Consider the following 17,628-nt stretch of genomic DNA (forward strand, 5'->3'; position numbering starts at 1 on the left):
CTGCATAATGGATTTGGATTGAAAAGTTCAACCCTCAAAAATTTACTAAATACAAAATTGCCTCATATCAGTCCATTGTGGCCCTTGTTTCCTGTAGTTTGAACCAGCAGAACTTTGGTACTTTTCTTTTGGAAAGACGAATATTTTTACAAAGAGAAAATTTATATGCACTTTGAAACGTCTTTATTAACTTTGTAAAACGATTTCATAGTTGTTTTATGTGTTTTTGACTAACTTGAATATTTGTGTCTGACTAGCAAATACAAAAACAAGTCTTTAGTCAACAAATGACTAAATTTCTTGACTAACTTGAAAAGAATTAATATTTGTCATGTTGTGTCGTAGCTTAATTTCTATACCGTGTAGTGACTCTGGGGGCGGTTCCCGGAGGGCGCGGAAGGCGGTGACGCGCTTTAATAATCCCCAAAGATTTTTTTTGTGCCAAAGTACAGCCATTCAGCGTGCGATATTTGGATACTGCCAGGTGTTGCATCTCTCTCTTCCTCTCTCTCTACCAGTACCCGTGCTCTTTTACCCCTGTTCGCGCACAGTAAATCCGCGCTGCGCGTCCACAGCTGATCAAACAGATTTCGCTCTCCTGCTGCACATCACCTGCTGCCTGCTCTCGGTAAGTGGACATCAATAACAAATGTCATCCCTTACTTAAACTTGTAATGGTCACCATAGTTTCCTAGCTAAAACATCATAGTTACTTTGTTTTACAACTAAAACGTGGTAACTTGGTATTAGCTAGTGCACACCCATCAAAAAAGAAGCTAAAGTAAACTCTAGTAATAGCCTATTCTCAAAGCTTCTTACGCTGTTACACTTTATTCATTTATTGTGATTTTACTCACGTAACTGTAGTTTCTGTTCATTTCATTCCTTTACTTTACCAAGGTACATTTCGAAAAGAAACTTCTAGTTCTAGAAAATCTTCACGCGCGTTATGTCAAACTTGGGCGCGTGTCTAAACCTTGTGAAGTGACTCAGAATGCGCCTTACTTTTTTGAAACACAATCTTCCTGAAACTGTTGCGAGGGTTTAACTGTTTCTGTGTGCCCTATTTGCTCTCAATCGGTAGATCATTGCGTTAACTACGCAAGGGTTATGGGTTCGATCCCGACGGAACCCACTGATTGAAAAGTATAGATTGAACGCGCTGTACGTTACTTTGGATGATGGCATCTGCCAAATGCACCATTTATTGTAAATAAATATAGCTGGTTTAGGTGAGATAAGTCGGTGTTTTCACAACACAAGTGTTTTGACAACACAAGTATGGATCTGTGAAACATAGACTATGCACGTGACAACAATTATGTAGCTACTACAAATTTTTACATGATAATAAAAAATGATAGAATGTAATTGTTTATAGTTATTGGGTTATTTGAGTTTGTATTTGCCTGCAGATCTCTGACATATTCTGGACTTTTGCAGACATTGTTTATTAGCTCTGCGCAAACACACTCCATTACTCAATGCTGAACATGATAAGATATTGATAAGAGAAACAAGGGTTTTGGATGAGAGGCAGAAGAGGGTTCTGGGGCATTTAAGTAGGCAGACGGGTCATTGCGGGTCATTTCAGGTCATAAGTATGAACAGATCACATGTGCAAATACTAACCTAAAAAGTTACATAGGCTACTTGTTGTAAAATGTATATATGCATTTAATGTGATGGCACCCTGAGTTTTGCAAATCATATATGCATTCAAATATGATGTTGAACTGTATCGCATGCTCAGTGTGTGTATAAATTATAGTTATTACTTTAACAGAGTCTAATACGGTGGTCTGCTGTACCAAATGAGGACCACCTGTGTGTCCTGTATTTTATCTCATCATATTTCTATCATGGCTTGGTCTATTTTCTAGCCATTTACTTTTCATCCAAAATATAATGGCACATTTGCTCCAGGATTATCAGGAATTCTCCTATTCATAGATCTTCCCTACCTGAAATGAAACCAGAACAGAACTAATGTGATTTTTTTATGTGATCTGCTGAAGGGAGAAACCCAGGAGAATGTGAGGGAGAAAATCTGTCAGAGGTCTCTTTCCTTTTAAGTAATGGACAAGGTTTTTCTACTGGATGTAATGGCCTGTTATCACTCAAAATCACTGTTTTTTGTACTGATGCTTTCAGACTGTAACCTCTATATACAAAGATTGGATTTTTTTGTGAAGTGTGACTTCGGCAAAAATTAACCAATCTTCAGAGGCTGGATGCTATCATGTTATGTCAGCTGGTGGAAATATTCGATTCTAGCATTATATACAGTAGTCAGTATATGTGCACATCTTTTCGTGTCAAATCTGCTTTATGTTAGTTACATAAAAGATGAGTAGTTTATGAATTTAATAATGTCTCAATAATGTGAAATTCACATTTTTATGTATTTTGTACATGCACTTTTAATCTCAAAGCAGCACATACACGGTGTGCGTATATTCACAGAGATAGAAAAGTTAAGCTTGCCTAAGTGGAGATCTCAGTCTTTCCTGATTTAAGTACATTGGACCCATGTATGTGTTTCTTGCTTTGATATAAAGTAGCTAGCCGGGGGTGTGGCCAAGATTGACACAGACTCACCTTTGATATCATTTTGATATAATTCATTTTACAGCGTCTTGACTGGTTGTACATGACTCATTCATTTCTAATTTAGATTTTGATCTTTTTTTATTATAGCTGGAATGTTAGTACATCATGTTTTTGCTGTGTTGCATTTCTCAGTATTTGTCATGTCAGCTTTCATTTTGGTACATCAAGCGGAAAAAACAAACACAAATGAACCTTTTAAGTACTTTTGTTGGTCACAAATGGTACTCCCATCATTATAAGGACTTTTCATTGACATTATGGTTTATAAACCAGCTAATGATGTATTTTCTATTATCGAATTCTTTTTTATCCTTTTTGTAGGGCTGTGCGATTAATCATATTTTTATCATGATAACAATATGTGCTCACCACAATTAACTAACGAAAATTGTCACGATTAATGTGTAAAGACCAAGCAATGTGTTTGTTTGTAGTTATGGGCGGAGTCAGAGTATGGAATGGATGACAGACAGCACCTGACGTGACAGCGTCTAAAATGCAAGCGCGGCCTGTTATGGTAGAAGTACGTTGGCATTGCAAGATTTACAGTCATTCACTTTGAACGAACATAATGGCAGAGCAACAAGAAGAAAGGGAAGAAATACATACGTTAGTTCCCAAAAAGGGGTCATTAGGATGGTCCTTATGGGTCAATTTTTTAAATGTTCAACTCTTCAGTCTCACGCTCTAAATGTGTTAGGATATCAATAAAAACACACTGTGCAAACTTTTTTTATTGTTCCTACAATATATAGAGGTTGCTCAAAGCCTTTAAATATTTCCGAAATTACATATCTTTGGCATGTTGTTAAAAAGAGATGTTATTAGTTTGCACAGTTCTTACATTTATTGTAGTCCAGGACTAGTCTAATCCCTGTCCAGGAAACCGCCCCATAGAGATGAAAAAAAACCCACTTTGTTCAGCTATGATCAGCTGTTAAGACGAGCTTTCAATGTTGTCGTGAAAAGGTTGGTTGCTTTTAGTCACATGACCTGCAATCGCTTGAGAGTTCCAGCACTCTGTCTGTAAATTATGCCGGAAAAATTGGCAAACACGCAGCCATGTATCGGCCGATGCCGATACACATAAAACTCGCAAATATCGGCCCGATATATCGGCCGGCCGATATATCGGTCTATCACTAGTCTCTTCTGATCTGAGTAACCATATAGTGGACTTGCTTCGTGTTGCTAGCTATTGTCTCATATTGTTTATTGTTCATCATTCACATTGAAGCTTTCTTGCTTTGAAAGAAATATCACAACTAAAACAGGAGTTTTAATTGCATGGAGCAGGGTCAAATAAATCCATTGCTGCCATAAGTATGTATTATTAAACAATTATACATGCTGGCACAAAGTATCACATAATACGCAAATGTGTTAAACTTCATAGGTCTTGAGCAACCTCTAAATATTAATTAATATAGAATTTTTTAATTTTTTTTAAACATATTGGTGGGGGGAGAGCATGCACTTTTAAAAGTTGAAAAATAAGGACCACCCTAGGGGTCATGCTCCATTGTTTGGATATTTTCGGATTCGAAGAAAGTGATGCTGAAGTTTTTCTTCTTATAGAAGTTTTTCACTTAAAGAATAACCGTGATTTTTAATCGTGATCAAAAGTTTGAGCAAAATAACCGTGATCATCATTTGTCATGTTATCAGCCATACTTTTTATTATTTCGTATTTTAATTAAGCCATTTTAAATTCTTCACAGTGTATGGGTGATTTTCACGAAAACTTGGTTTTAAAAATGTCAAGCATGAAAATGTAAAAATTGCTTAAATTGACCTTTTTCCCCACCAGACATCGAAAAACAAAGTCTGGAGTAAATGGGAACATTAATTAAAAAACTTTTACTTATCATTTAACACTTTTTGTAACATAATTAAAAAAATTTGTCCTAAAAAATCTCATTACCGCAACAGTCAGAAAACACCAACACTAACATATTTTCAAAATGACATGACAAACCTGAAAGAACATAATTTGAAGATTCTGCACATGCATTTAAAATCAAAGTATTATGCTTCTATTAATTAAATTAACATTTAATAAGCATCTGTTGCGGTAATGATAATCAAGATGTCGTGTAAGCATTCTGACAAGACAATATTCCAAATTAACTGTAAAAAAATGATCTTACCTGGTAGCCATCTTGAAGTAACTGGTCCATGTGCTTGGTCACTCAAAATCAAACTTTGTTAAAATTCTGTATGTGTGCATAAACTGTTCTCAAAAAGTGTTGCGGATTATTTTCCTAATTTTTCTTCATTATTATTATACATGAATATTCAGTAAATATTTTTTCGGTCATGTAAAGTAGTCTAGCAAAACATCCATTTATTTTTTTTCTTAATATTTTTGTGTTAATTTGATTAAATTACAACATAACGCATGTTCAAACAAAGCCGGACACATTGCGGTAATGAGAATTTCAGCAGAAAATGAGATAAAATTTACAATTATAAATTCTTATGTTGAAATCACACATTGTGCAAGGTAGAACACAGTATTGTGTTAATTCTGATGCTTTTTAATGTTACTATATTACACATTTTAAAGCTAAAATCATTAGTGCCGTGGTGTTTCAATGGTTTCGTGAGATTCACCCGTATAGTAACAAGGTTTTCCTACATTGTGATATTTGTCCACATAATGTCAATATAAGTCAAACAATGAACATCCAAAAGCAAGCGGATTGTTGACTGGTGTACTTTTATGTGAACAGTGACAGCTAAGTTGGATCAGACTTCATACATCGTATTCGGTCTGTCTGAATTTTTACTCATTCTCTGTATTCACTTTTTTTCCACACACTTCTCTCTTCTGTTCATTCTTTTTTTTTGTAGGCCAGCTTTTATGATCATCCCTCACTCCCTAAAAAGCATGAGTGATTGCTGTGAGGTCTCAGTTAGGAGAACATGACTGGTGTCAATGACTAGATAAGTTCAAAAACAAATAATTGTGTGTGTATGTGAATGTGTGTCGACGGTTGTGTATTGGTAACTGGGGTGATGTGGGACTGTAGGTGCCCAACAGGAAATAAACGGAAACTTAATTCTAGTTTAGGTTTCAAGAAATTCCAACTTGGCAGAAGAATCTTATTAAGATGGAGAAAGGTTCTCCCAGGCACTGTGTGTTGTGTGTAGGGGTTTCTTCATCCTGTCCTTGGCCTTTTGTTCAATGGCATGCGTGTTTGGCTTGTAGCCATTCGGAGCTTTACAAAAGAGCCAGCTTTGCTGACCTCCGGTAAATCTACAAAATTGTCTGTGTTTAACAGCAAATATATATTGTGTCATGTCTATAAAAGCAATAACTGTGACCGTGAAGTAAAATTAAGGTAAAAGTAAAACTTGGCTATGGTTTTTGTCACACGTGATTTTGGTCTGCTGAACTTGAAAAAAGTCGAGAAAAAAAGCAGTCGGATTGCTTTAATGGATTTGTTGATTTTTGTTGCAACATTTTACAATTATATCTCTTCTCTTAAGGCATTACCTTCTAAATGCATTGGATAAGAAATGTGTTGATAATATAGAATTAAAACAAAACAAATATGTGAGAATCCAGCTTAACCTCTTTAGACTTGGTGTGTCCACACATGTTGACATCACATTTTTTGCACCATAATACTTAATTCTGTGTAACTTGAACCTGTTGTACACAAACGTGGACAATTACACTGCTTCATGTTCAAAGAAATATATTTGGTTATTATATTTATTTGCTCTTCCTGACCCCAAATAGCTGGAAGAAATCTAAAATGCAAGCCAAACGAAATCTAAAATGCAAACCAAAGCTTAGGAGGTTAAGTTTTTATGATGGCGTCGTTACAGGAAGCCAGTTATTATAGTTTATAAAGTTTAAAATGTGAATATTTTTATTACAATACACCGATTACCTGAAAAATACTTTTTTAACCCATTGGAGCCGTGTGGATTACTTCTGTGAAGGATGGATGCACTTTTTGAGCTTTTTGAGTCAGAAGTTGTTCCCTGATCCCTGTTTTCTCCAAGTATAAGCTTGGAAAAGCAAGGACATTTACTAAAATAACTCCAAATGTGTTTGTCTGAAAGATGGTAAATTATGGGGTAATTTTTATATTTGGCTGGATTAAGGATTGTAATCAAACTTTGATGCATCTCATATTTAGATTTGGAGACTTTAGCCTGGATTTCACAGATAGGGTCACATTATAAAACTAGATAAACTACACCAGATCAATTTTAGGAGGGAGGTGGTGTTTTTCGAGTAAACAATGAATAGTGCACATGCTTCAGTCATGTAAAGGGCTAACTGGAATATGGGACAGCCGGACAAATAACATTTGTTTAATCTTTTATATTATTGTGTGCTTCTCTCATACTAAACACATTGTGTTAGATGTTACATTATCTCACCTGAACTCTCTTTGTTTACCGAGGCAATAAGCCAGATGTCTGACCCAAGACCCACAGATGACTTTTAGCCTAGCAGGCAACAGGGTATTAAACTTAACATTTGGTTGTTATTTTAATTGTATGTCTGCGACCTGACATACTGAAATATACTGACTGATTTGTGCAAATATTTGTCATTCATAATTTTTGTTGGTTTTAATTATAAAATGTATTTACAATATATGAAGAGTTTGGTTCCAAAACACGATACAGCCATTTTTGAAAAAAATGAGTTACTGCCAAAATCTGTATTATATCAGGTCAGTTAGTTAAAAGTAAATTCTTAATTTGACGCAAAATCCAATATCCGCCGTGTTATTCTGTCATCGTTTCTCCCTTTTTTCCCAAAATGCGATAAACGCCACTCCTCCTTTTATACAGAACGCAATAAATCCATTCCTATAATTGCAGCCCACCAGTCACGTAATGTAAACAAACAATGGCGGCGCGCTAGGACACGGAGTCCTAGTTTTCCTCATCTACTTTGTACTTCGTGATCAACAAACAAAACAAAATTATACTTTAATAGCATTGATAAACCTGTGATGGTTTTCTGTGACGGGAAAGAAACGTAAGCCATCAACATCTAATAATTTCCGCGAGAGGCACTCGGGTGCTTGTTCTCCCGACAACATCAAGCTTCTCATGCTAACACATTGACCCCAGAGGATCTTATGAAAACTTTACATTATCTGACTCAAAATCAACGAAAGTCGAGCAGGACCAAAACATTTTACAGCTGATCGCTGTGAAAAATGTAAAGAGACGACGTCCAGTATAACTGCAGCAATGACAGTGTTCTTAATATAACAAAGTAAGTGTTTTGGTTAATGCCATTAATGTTAGTTTTTTAACCATTGTATACCACTAGTCAACTAAATAAATATAAAATGGTAAAGATGAATGCACATTTATACATTGATTTAATAGATTTATAGCATTTTGAAATAAAAACTGTCATGGATTTATTGCATTTTGTGGATAAAAGAATTCGTTTTTATAATAAATCTTTGAAAATCAAGTTATGGATTTGAATTTTTTATGTTTTTATAACCTTAAGATGCTATGTGAAAGTTTGTAACAGAAAATAGTGGTTTTCATCTTGTCACTTTCTTGGTATAGAAAACACGTTTTTACAGAAATTTGTCAAAATGGATTTATTGCGTTTTGGAACCAAACTCTTCATATATGCAATTTGAAGTCATTCACATTTTTGTTATATATATATATATATATATATATATATATATATATATATATATGTATATAATCATTATTATATAATCATTATTTTCTTTGACTATTTCACTGTCCTTGTAACTCATAAGTAAATCCATGACTTTTGAGTGATGTCACATGGAGTAGATGGATGGAAAAATATTCAGGGAATTTCCACGTTGAACTCTTGGTTATAATTCACTGTAAACTATTTGAGTAGTTTTATTGCTAAGTCATCTCTTGCATTCAAAAACTCCAAATTGCATCTCAGATTCCAGTATTAATCATTAAAATACTCAATCTGCAGAATTCATTCACAAATTGGACACATATTAGGCCTCTTAAGCATTTGTGTATGAAATATATTTTAATTTGATACGTTTAATGCTTTCATCCATCAGTAACAGTACAGTAGGTTTTCTTTGTTTAACACATTTTACATTTTTAATCCTGCGGATGTGATCATCCAAATTTCTTTTTTTTTTTTAAATAAATCAGAATATCTTGAGCTAATAGAGCATTTTCATTAATATTTGTGTATATTAAGTTATGAGTAAGGCATTGAGTGCATTTTTAGAGCATTTTACGATTCTTCAAGAAATTCAGAAACACACACAGAGATCTCTTTGCGGATTTTGATACTGCAGATATTTTATTTTCCCAACTGGGAGGTTTTTAGTGGATGTCTTTGTGCCTGAAACAAATATATAAAAGGAGTATGAGAGAAGCATTACTATAAATGTATCATTTTAAACCAGAAACGATTTAGCAAACATAAAATTTGTAATACTTTGGAGACAGGCGCTATCTTATATCAGTCAACACTTTATCCATTTGATGATGCTGGCTTGCGTCATTTAAACCACCCTGAAGTGTCGACATATGTACTAACTGCTGTTTAAATCTTTCATACACGCATGCTGGGTTGCTGTTTATTCTAGCTAGCTTAATATTGAGAATTCTCATAGTCAGTTTGTTCCTCTTTGGTTACAATGTTACACAAAGCACAGTGGACCCTGGACCCTTGTGGCAGGCAGTTTAAAAGAACTTTCCCCTCTAAATCTCTTACTGGATAAACATTTGAATTAAAACCAACAATTAACCCAACATGCTTCTACTGTAATCCATCAACTGACTCCTCTGAAAGGTACATACATTCCTAAAATATACAGGATTATCAGAAAGTTACAGATTCTTTTAATAGTTATATACTCTTTTGAAGTTGTTATTAAATATTTGAAGAGTTTCATTGCAAAACGAGATAAATCCATTTTTTTTTACTTTTTTGTCAAAACATGTCTATTATTATGTTATCATATTATTTGTTTTATGGTGCTACTTAGCTGTATGTTTTAAGTTGTGAAGGTCTAAATCAAAACAAACCAACTGCAGTTGAATTGATATTAATTGGAATGCACAACCAAAAAAACGAGATTTCTGAACAATTAAAAAAACGGATTTATCTTGTTTTGCAACGAAACTCTTAATTTATAACACTAATATCTTATTCTAAACCTGACATAATCAACAATGTGCCAATGTGTTATCTTGGAATGATCATATTGATGCTCTTTGTAAAATATATTTTATTAATCGTCTTATCATTCGAAGTAAGAAAACAGATCCTTCTCATGTTCTTTATGTCTGTGTCCTGAATTACTACTATCAAACGGAGATATAGAGTCCCAAGATTTTAATAAAGTTAAGCTGAAAAATTATTTTGTGCATCAGGCAAATAAGAAGATTAACCAAAAGTCAAAAATCAAGAGTACTGTGAATGTGATGTAATTGTAGAAGGGTAAAGTATATGTTGTATTATTTAAGAAGATGTAATTTATAATGCGTTTTGTTTTTGTGTTGAAGAATGTTAATTGTTGTAAACATGGATAATGTGATGCAAGAAAAATTTCAGACCTGTCTGACAAACTATCATCAACAAACTTTATCATTGGAAAGCTCTAAGCATGTAGTTTTTGTGAGAAGAATGAAATAGTGATAGCAATTTTCCAAAATTTCATGGGCCCTCAGGTGGGCCCACTTTTATTACATATTTATAACACTAATGTCCTATAGACGGTTTCAGCAGTAACAACATAAACGGCTTTCGTGGAACAAACTTAACTTCCGGTAAACTTATGCAAAGAATCAATAACAACAACCTTTTAGAGTAGTTTATTTCTGACATCATCATAGTTCAGATCATAGCTAAAGCGTATCAAAACTACACTGAGCTATTGTAAACTGATTAATGTATACAATGTTAACTTAAGATCGGCTGCCAAACTTCCCTTTACATAACTGTGATCCATGAACATCGTCTCCCCTTGTCTTTAGGAAACCAAAATATGTTTTATTTTCAGCAGGGTTGTTCCAGAGTTCAGTTTAGCCATTAGCCACACCATTACACAAACATAGACCGGAAGTTAAGTTTTGTCCAGACGCGTAACTGGGTGGTTTTTGCGAAATTAGACTTATGAGGTGTCATGAAACATTTTGATAAAAAAGTAAATGCAAAGTAAGAGTATCAAAATAAGAAGCATACAGTTACAAACATCATTTCATGTACTATTTTGCACATGATTTCAAATGACATCATACAAACCAATTTTGTTGTTTTTTCTACATTTAAGGGGAACATTTTATTACCGCAACGTGTCCATGACTGGATTTAGGTTCTTTGAAATAGAAATATTTATAATTAAAAAATCTAAAAAATAAAAAGCTTCAGTGCATGTTATACTATAAACATTCACAGTAAAGAAACATGTGCTATTTGGTGATCATTGGTAAATGTACAGACAATAGTAAAGATATAAATGTGTCCAAGAACAATTTTCAATTATTGTTTAAGCCCTCAAGGAACTAACATTTAAAAAAAAAATTGTTGGAAGGGACATAATTGACTGTGACACTGAAGATGGCTACCAGGTAAACAGTTCTTATTTTTTCTCTCCAGATAAAAGTTGAAATTTTGTTGTTCATAGTCCCTAGACAACTTTTTAGTTCTCATTACCGAAACATGAGTTTGTAAATGCATATATTTAATGTAATATCATGTTGCGGTAATGATAATTTTTGATAATGATAATTAAAAAAATTAAATAATTCTATAGGAAATATGTTTTAAATCCTCTAAAAATAATGGGTATAGTAAGTTCAGACCTTAATCTTATATGTGCAAAAAAATTGGCTTCAATGGCTTTTAAAAAAATCTGGACACCTTTTAAGTCTGGATTTCGTGAGAATCACCCAACCGTGACAATGTGCTTGCGTCTGATGAAAATTGCGTAAATCTTAAAAACAGGACAACCTATATATCATTGGAAAGATCTAAGAATGAAGTTTTCATGTTTTAATGTTTTAATAGTAATAATAATGCAGTGCAAATAATTTATTAATTTGTGACAATAGTATGTCGCAAACCAATGACACTTAGTGGCCTTTGTTGAAAAAAAACCCCATCAAAATTCTGACAAAAATATATATTTTTTATTTTAACTTGAAATTTGGATCAAAATGTTTCCTAAAAGTTGTCTTAAAACCAATACCCAATACCCGTTCTAGTCTTAGGACAACTTTGATTAACGTTTTTGATCCACTTCTAATGTTGACTAGTATAGTTTAGAATTTTTTTTTAACTAAACTTAAACTGCTTTAACTCTTTTTATTTAATATTAACAACTACACACTGTAAAAAAATGCAGCATGAAGTTAAAACTTTGCAAGTCAATTCAACCTTTCTATTTTAAGTTTTAGTTTAGTTTTAGTTTTGACTTGTATTAAGTTGACATAACTTATAAAAATAAGTTGAAATTGTTTGATTTAATTTGTTAAGTTAAAGTAAATATATAAAAATATATGTTGATTTTCATTACAGTAGTCTTCTTTAAAAGTAGACCAAGATTAGACTAAGACAGAGAATGACAGATTTATATTCATTTGAAGGTGCACATCACCTTTTCATCCCCCACTCAAAAGGGGTGGGGGTGACAGTTAAAGGGGTTAAAGGGTACTGCCCCAGTGACTGACAGCTGGTCTACACATTTTTTTAAACTGTGTAGGCTTATCCAAAAGTTATAGATTCTTTTGAAAGTGACAGACTTGTCTAAAAGTGCAGACTTTCCTGAAGGTTATAAACTCTTCAGAATCTCGTGGATTTTTTGAAAGTTAAATTCCTGTGCAAAATTACAGACTTTTCTGAAAGTTATAGACTTCTAAAAGTTGTAAAGTGTTGTGAATGTTAAATACTCTTTTCAAAGTCATTTCCACAGGCTGCAAAATTACACTGAAATCTTTGTGATTGATTTAAAGTCTGCTTTTATGGAATTCTGCCCGTTTTTGACAGCTATCAGTACAATGTTATAGCGATCAAAAATCATTTCCTAGAGTAGCACCTTTCAATATGTCATTTACAAAAAAAAAAAAACAGAAAAAAACTATCAAAGCAGTTATGCTGTCTGTCCGGGTGTGGGAAAGAGCAGTGTAACCTCCCACAGAGGCTGTTTATCTCCCTCCATAGCACCAGACTCACTTTACGTCATGCACCTGAGACACATTTAGAAATAATGTGTATCATGTGCTTCCTCAGCAATGTTTTTTCTCTTCTTCTGTCACTTTTGCAGGGAAAAATATTCAAACAAAGAGTTTTTGACAATCGCTGACAAACCTAATTTTTTAAGAATGTTATATTGTCTTCACTTTGTCCAGACCAGTGTGACCAGTGTCTGCAAAAAATCATGAAAATTGATTCAGATGCTATTAGAGGAAATGCAGACAACACTTTAAAAACCACACTGACCACAATTTGGAAATATCAAATGCTTGTGCCAGATGGTGTTCAGTCTAATTTATAAAAATGTTAATATTTTTTCCAGAAAAGGCTTCCCCTGAAACAGTCCTGTCTGCAATGCATTGATCTGTTAATCCAGGACCTCACTTGAGTTCTCATACCCAGAATGAGTTCTTCCCCTGGGCCGGTTCCTGAGTCAGCTTCCCGTACGCTCCAGCAGGAACTGTGCTCTGGCAAGGTCCATCGTGGGGACTCATCCGCCCTCTTACCCTCTGTCTACACTTCCCCGCTTAGCATGGACACCCAGACCATCTGCATTCCTTCTCCTTATGTGGACACAAGTCAGGGTTACTCACCACCACAAGGGGGAGAGTTCAACCACAGAGCTCTAACAGTGTACAGCCCGGTGTCCTCCAGAGTGCTGGGGTATCCCCGTCCACCCGTGTCTGAAAACCTGGTCCCACTCAGTCCAACAATCTTCTGGCCTCCTCACAGCACACATGCTTCTCTGTCTCTGCACTGCCCGCCTCCACTGGCCTACAGTGAAACACATACACACGGCGCCTGGGAGGACGGCGAGACAAACACATTTAACCAAAGCAGGTGAGAATGGACATCATGTGCAGTAATACAAAACTAATCCCCAATATATTGGTAATCTTATGGCAAAAGGATGTTTTTTCTCTTTAACTGTTTAATTTCTTCATCATTTTATAGTTCTGTCCTTACCCAGGCAAAGCTGTTAGGGCAGCAACTAGAAGGCGATGATGGCTTTGATCCTTCATCAGACATTTTGGGTAAAGGAGACACACACTTCTGTGCAGTGTGTCATGACTACGCCTCTGGGTATCACTACGGGGTCTGGTCATGTGAGGGGTGCAAGGCTTTCTTCAAACGAAGCATTCAAGGTAACGTTTATGAACCTCAATAACATCTCCTGATGTCTTCCGTCTTTTTGTCCCTCTTAGGATGAATAAGTAATTTATGTTCATTGTAGTTTAGTGCACTATGTTCCATCTTAAGAATTTATAACATGTTTGTTTTGGTCTTTGAATTAAAGGAAGGAACAGTACGCAAAAGGCCAGACATCAAAACGCCTACAAATAGTAAACATTAGAATCACACCCAATTGTATTCTTTAAAGGTCAGGAACACTCTTGTCATAGATGACATTTCCTCCGGTTTCAAATGTGATCCCAGGTCATTTAGTGATGTTCCTGCTAAAATCTCCTAGTGTTGTCCTGAGTTAAAAAGATATATTAAAGGGACACTCCACTTTCTTTGAAAATATGCTCATTTAGAGTTAAACATTTGATTTTTACAGTTTTGGAATCTATTTAGCTGATATCCGGGTCTGGCGGTATCACTTTTAGCATAGCTTAGCATAATCCATTGAATCTGATTAGACCATTAGCATTGCGCTATAATCAAAGAGTTTAGATATTTTTCCTATTTAAAACTTGACTCTTTCTTAGTACGCGATGTAACTACAGAAGAGTCAAGTTTTAAATAGAAAAAATATCGAAATTCTTTGATTATAGCGCGATGCTAATGGTCTAATCAGATTCAATGGATTGTGCTAAGCTATGCTAAAACTGATACCGCCAGACCCGGAGATCAGTTAATGGATTCTAGAACGGTAAAAATCAAATGTTTAACTCTAGGGGAGCTGAAAAATGAGAACATTTTCAAAAAAGTGGAGTTCCCTTTGAGAAGGATGTTTTGTAACACTTAATTAAAAGATGATTTTGGACATGGAAGATCTTGCAAGATTAAGAAGTTTGGTGTCTCCCTGTCTTTCTCAGGACACAATGACTACATTTGTCCAGCCACCAACCAGTGCACCATCGACAAGAGTCGTCGTAAGAGCTGTCAGGCCTGTCGACTCCGCAAGTGCTATGAAGTGGGCATGATGAAGTGTGGTAGGCAGTCAAAACTCCCTTTTTAGTATAGCAAACAAAAACTCCCCATTTTATCAAACTTCACAGACTGTTCACACTTTTTCAAAAATTTTGCAGCACACTAATAATGAATAAAGGTCATGACAGGAATAGCAAATAATGAGAGAATTAAAAGAATCCTTCAGTATCAAACAGTAATAAATTCCCACAAACTTCTGGCAACCAAAAGAAAGTTTTAATTTGTCATATTGTGAAATAAAACACAATGATGGGTGGATTATGCATGAAAGATGCCAATATGAGTATGTCTGTGTTTTCGACAGTGTGCATTTCTGTGTAATTGTGTTTGTAAACAGGTGTGAGGCGAGAACGGTGCAGTTACCGTGGTGCCCGTCATCGTCGCCATCCCCAGACAAGAGACAGCTCAGGCGGCTCAGGCAGAACGTTAGGGGTCAGAGGTCGCTCCCAGCATCATCTAGAATTTCCACTCATCTCCCCTCATCACCTCGTCCCTTCTGGGGGTGATCCCGAGGGGCGTGGCCTGGGCCTCTCCGCTGAACAGCTGGTGAACTGTATTCTGGAGGCGGAGCCTCCTCAGATTTACCTGAAAGAGCAGGTGCAGAAGCCGTACACTGAGGCCAGCATGATGATGTCACTAACCAACCTCGCTGACAGGGAACTGGTGCTCATGATCAGCTGGGCTAAAAAAATACCAGGTAGATCAGTCTATATCTAAATAGTTTAAACGAATACCTAAGTCAAAAGTGATCTGAATATGTTTGTGCGTCGCACAGGTTTCGTGGAGCTGTGTTTGTCCGATCAGGTGCATCTGTTGGAATGCTGTTGGCTGGATATTCTGATGTTGGGACTGATGTGGAGATCCGTAGATCATCCTGGGAAACTCATCTTCTCACCAGACCTCAAGCTCAACCGGTAAAACCTTTAACTGGAAGACAATTTGTTACACAGCACACATGTCACATTGATTTGTGTGTATGCCCAAGCATAGCAAACTTCAACATACAGAAGGAAATGTAATAATAATACTGATCCATTCAAAACACTTTCAGGAATTCAAAGTAGAACACGATTCTAGGAGATTACAGTTTGGACACAGTTTGGATTAGCACTGATTATCTGTATTGTGTTAAGTGTTTTCATTCTGCCTTTTTACCACCTTTGGTTGCTATGGTAATGATGGATTCAGCACAATGTGCAACAATAGTTGTCATAGTTGTTGATTTTTGCAAACAACTATGACCAGAATTCGGAAAGAAAGAAACGTGATAGTATACAGTTGGAATTTTGACAAAGATGAATATATTTTTTTTCTCTTCCCATACCATCTACTGGTACATACAGAACTGTAGTATGTGTGCTATGATGCCTGTTCAGTTTAATTCATTTCAATTTTATTTATAGTGTAGCCCTTTTTGCACAGACATTTTTAAATATATAGAATACATATAGAATAGAATTGGTGTATTATTGCAAATAAATTGATAAATCAGGTCAAGTTTTACATTTTTTATCTCAAAGGATTATCTGGATTAACTTGGATATGAATGATTTCATGTTGACTCACTTGGACTTTTAAAATCTTTTATAGGTATGATGACAAAATGTTCAAAAACCCCAAAGCTCAAAATGTATCACATGACTAGACAGAGCAGACATTAAAAAATACCTTTTGTTTCTATTTCCTGAATTTAAAATATGTGACCCTACGTGTGAAAACCATAGACTGTATTAAACAATATACGTAGTGTCCGTGACATCATCCGTAGGTTTCTGAAGAACATTTTTGAAGCATTTTTATCTCTATGGGATTTCATCTCTTTTGGAGTCTGTCTCTCGCGACCAGTTGATAAAATGCAGTTTAGTAACCTCCGTTTGGGATTCAAAAGAGAGAACAGAAGGTTGCTGGTTGGTAAACCCATTGTGATTTACTGTTTGTACCAGTGCTTTAAGTGGGCCGGAACGCTCCGGTACTCAGTACCACCACCTCTCCCTGCACCCAGAACGTGCTTTTAGTGTACCGGAACACTCATTTGCACATCTGTTTAAATCAGAGGTTTAATTTAATCCTTTGGTTGCACTGACGTTTTTCAGAGCGCCCTTCACAATGTACGCTTTTTAATTCGTCCCACCGAGAGCAGAGACTACATTACCCATACACTCTTGAGGTTTATGAGTTAAAAGCGCATGCGTCGCTTTTCTGCTGTCAGTCAGTGTCAACGTGGTCCGGATTGTGTGTTTGTGTGTGAAATGCGCAACCATAGCTGCTCGGTTAAAATAAAAATACAATGAACACCTAATATGCCCTCCTTGTTTTAGACTCTGAATAAAAGAACAAGGTCAGAATCAGAGGACTTGCTGGCTGACATCCCACCAAGCAAGAATGATACCTGCAGGTCAGACGCAAGCTTTAGCAAATACCCTTTTGTAGGTACATGACAATCTCTGCTGTCGCGGATGTCAGTTTGGTTCCCTCAACGCAATTTCGGATTTCCTCAGGCGATGTGCGGAACGACGCACCGGGAGTTTTACCACCCGCAAAATGGAAAACAATGGGGCAAAATAAAGTGATGGCTTTCGAGTTTCAAATGGACAGTATTTTGTTATTCTTGAACCCATAGACATGGTCTTGGTGTAATTTTAAAG

General features: G+C 35.6%; 1 protein-coding gene across 2 annotated transcripts in view; it reads left to right on the forward strand.

Annotated features, from left to right (window-relative positions):
- Positions 1-419: 419 nt before the first annotated feature.
- The window catches only part of esr2b (estrogen receptor 2b), a 28,031-nt gene continuing 10,822 nt past the window's right edge, over positions 420-17,628 (forward strand). Inside the window, exons 1-6 of one of the 2 annotated variants that reach the window (XM_055170329.2) lie at positions 420-628; positions 13,149-13,666; positions 13,781-13,971; positions 14,869-14,985; positions 15,321-15,680; positions 15,759-15,897. In XM_055170329.2, the coding sequence (XP_055026304.2) occupies positions 13,230-13,666; positions 13,781-13,971; positions 14,869-14,985; positions 15,321-15,680; positions 15,759-15,897 (1,244 nt within the window). In that variant the 5' untranslated portion in view covers positions 420-628; positions 13,149-13,229. The remainder of the gene's footprint in view (positions 629-13,148; positions 13,667-13,780; positions 13,972-14,868; positions 14,986-15,320; positions 15,681-15,758; positions 15,898-17,628) is intronic. The other variant, XM_055170330.2, reaches the window with a different exon arrangement.

The sequence above is a fragment of the Misgurnus anguillicaudatus genome, chromosome 11 (assembly GCF_027580225.2).
Source record: "Misgurnus anguillicaudatus chromosome 11, ASM2758022v2, whole genome shotgun sequence".
NCBI lineage: Eukaryota > Metazoa > Chordata > Actinopteri > Cypriniformes > Cobitidae > Misgurnus > Misgurnus anguillicaudatus.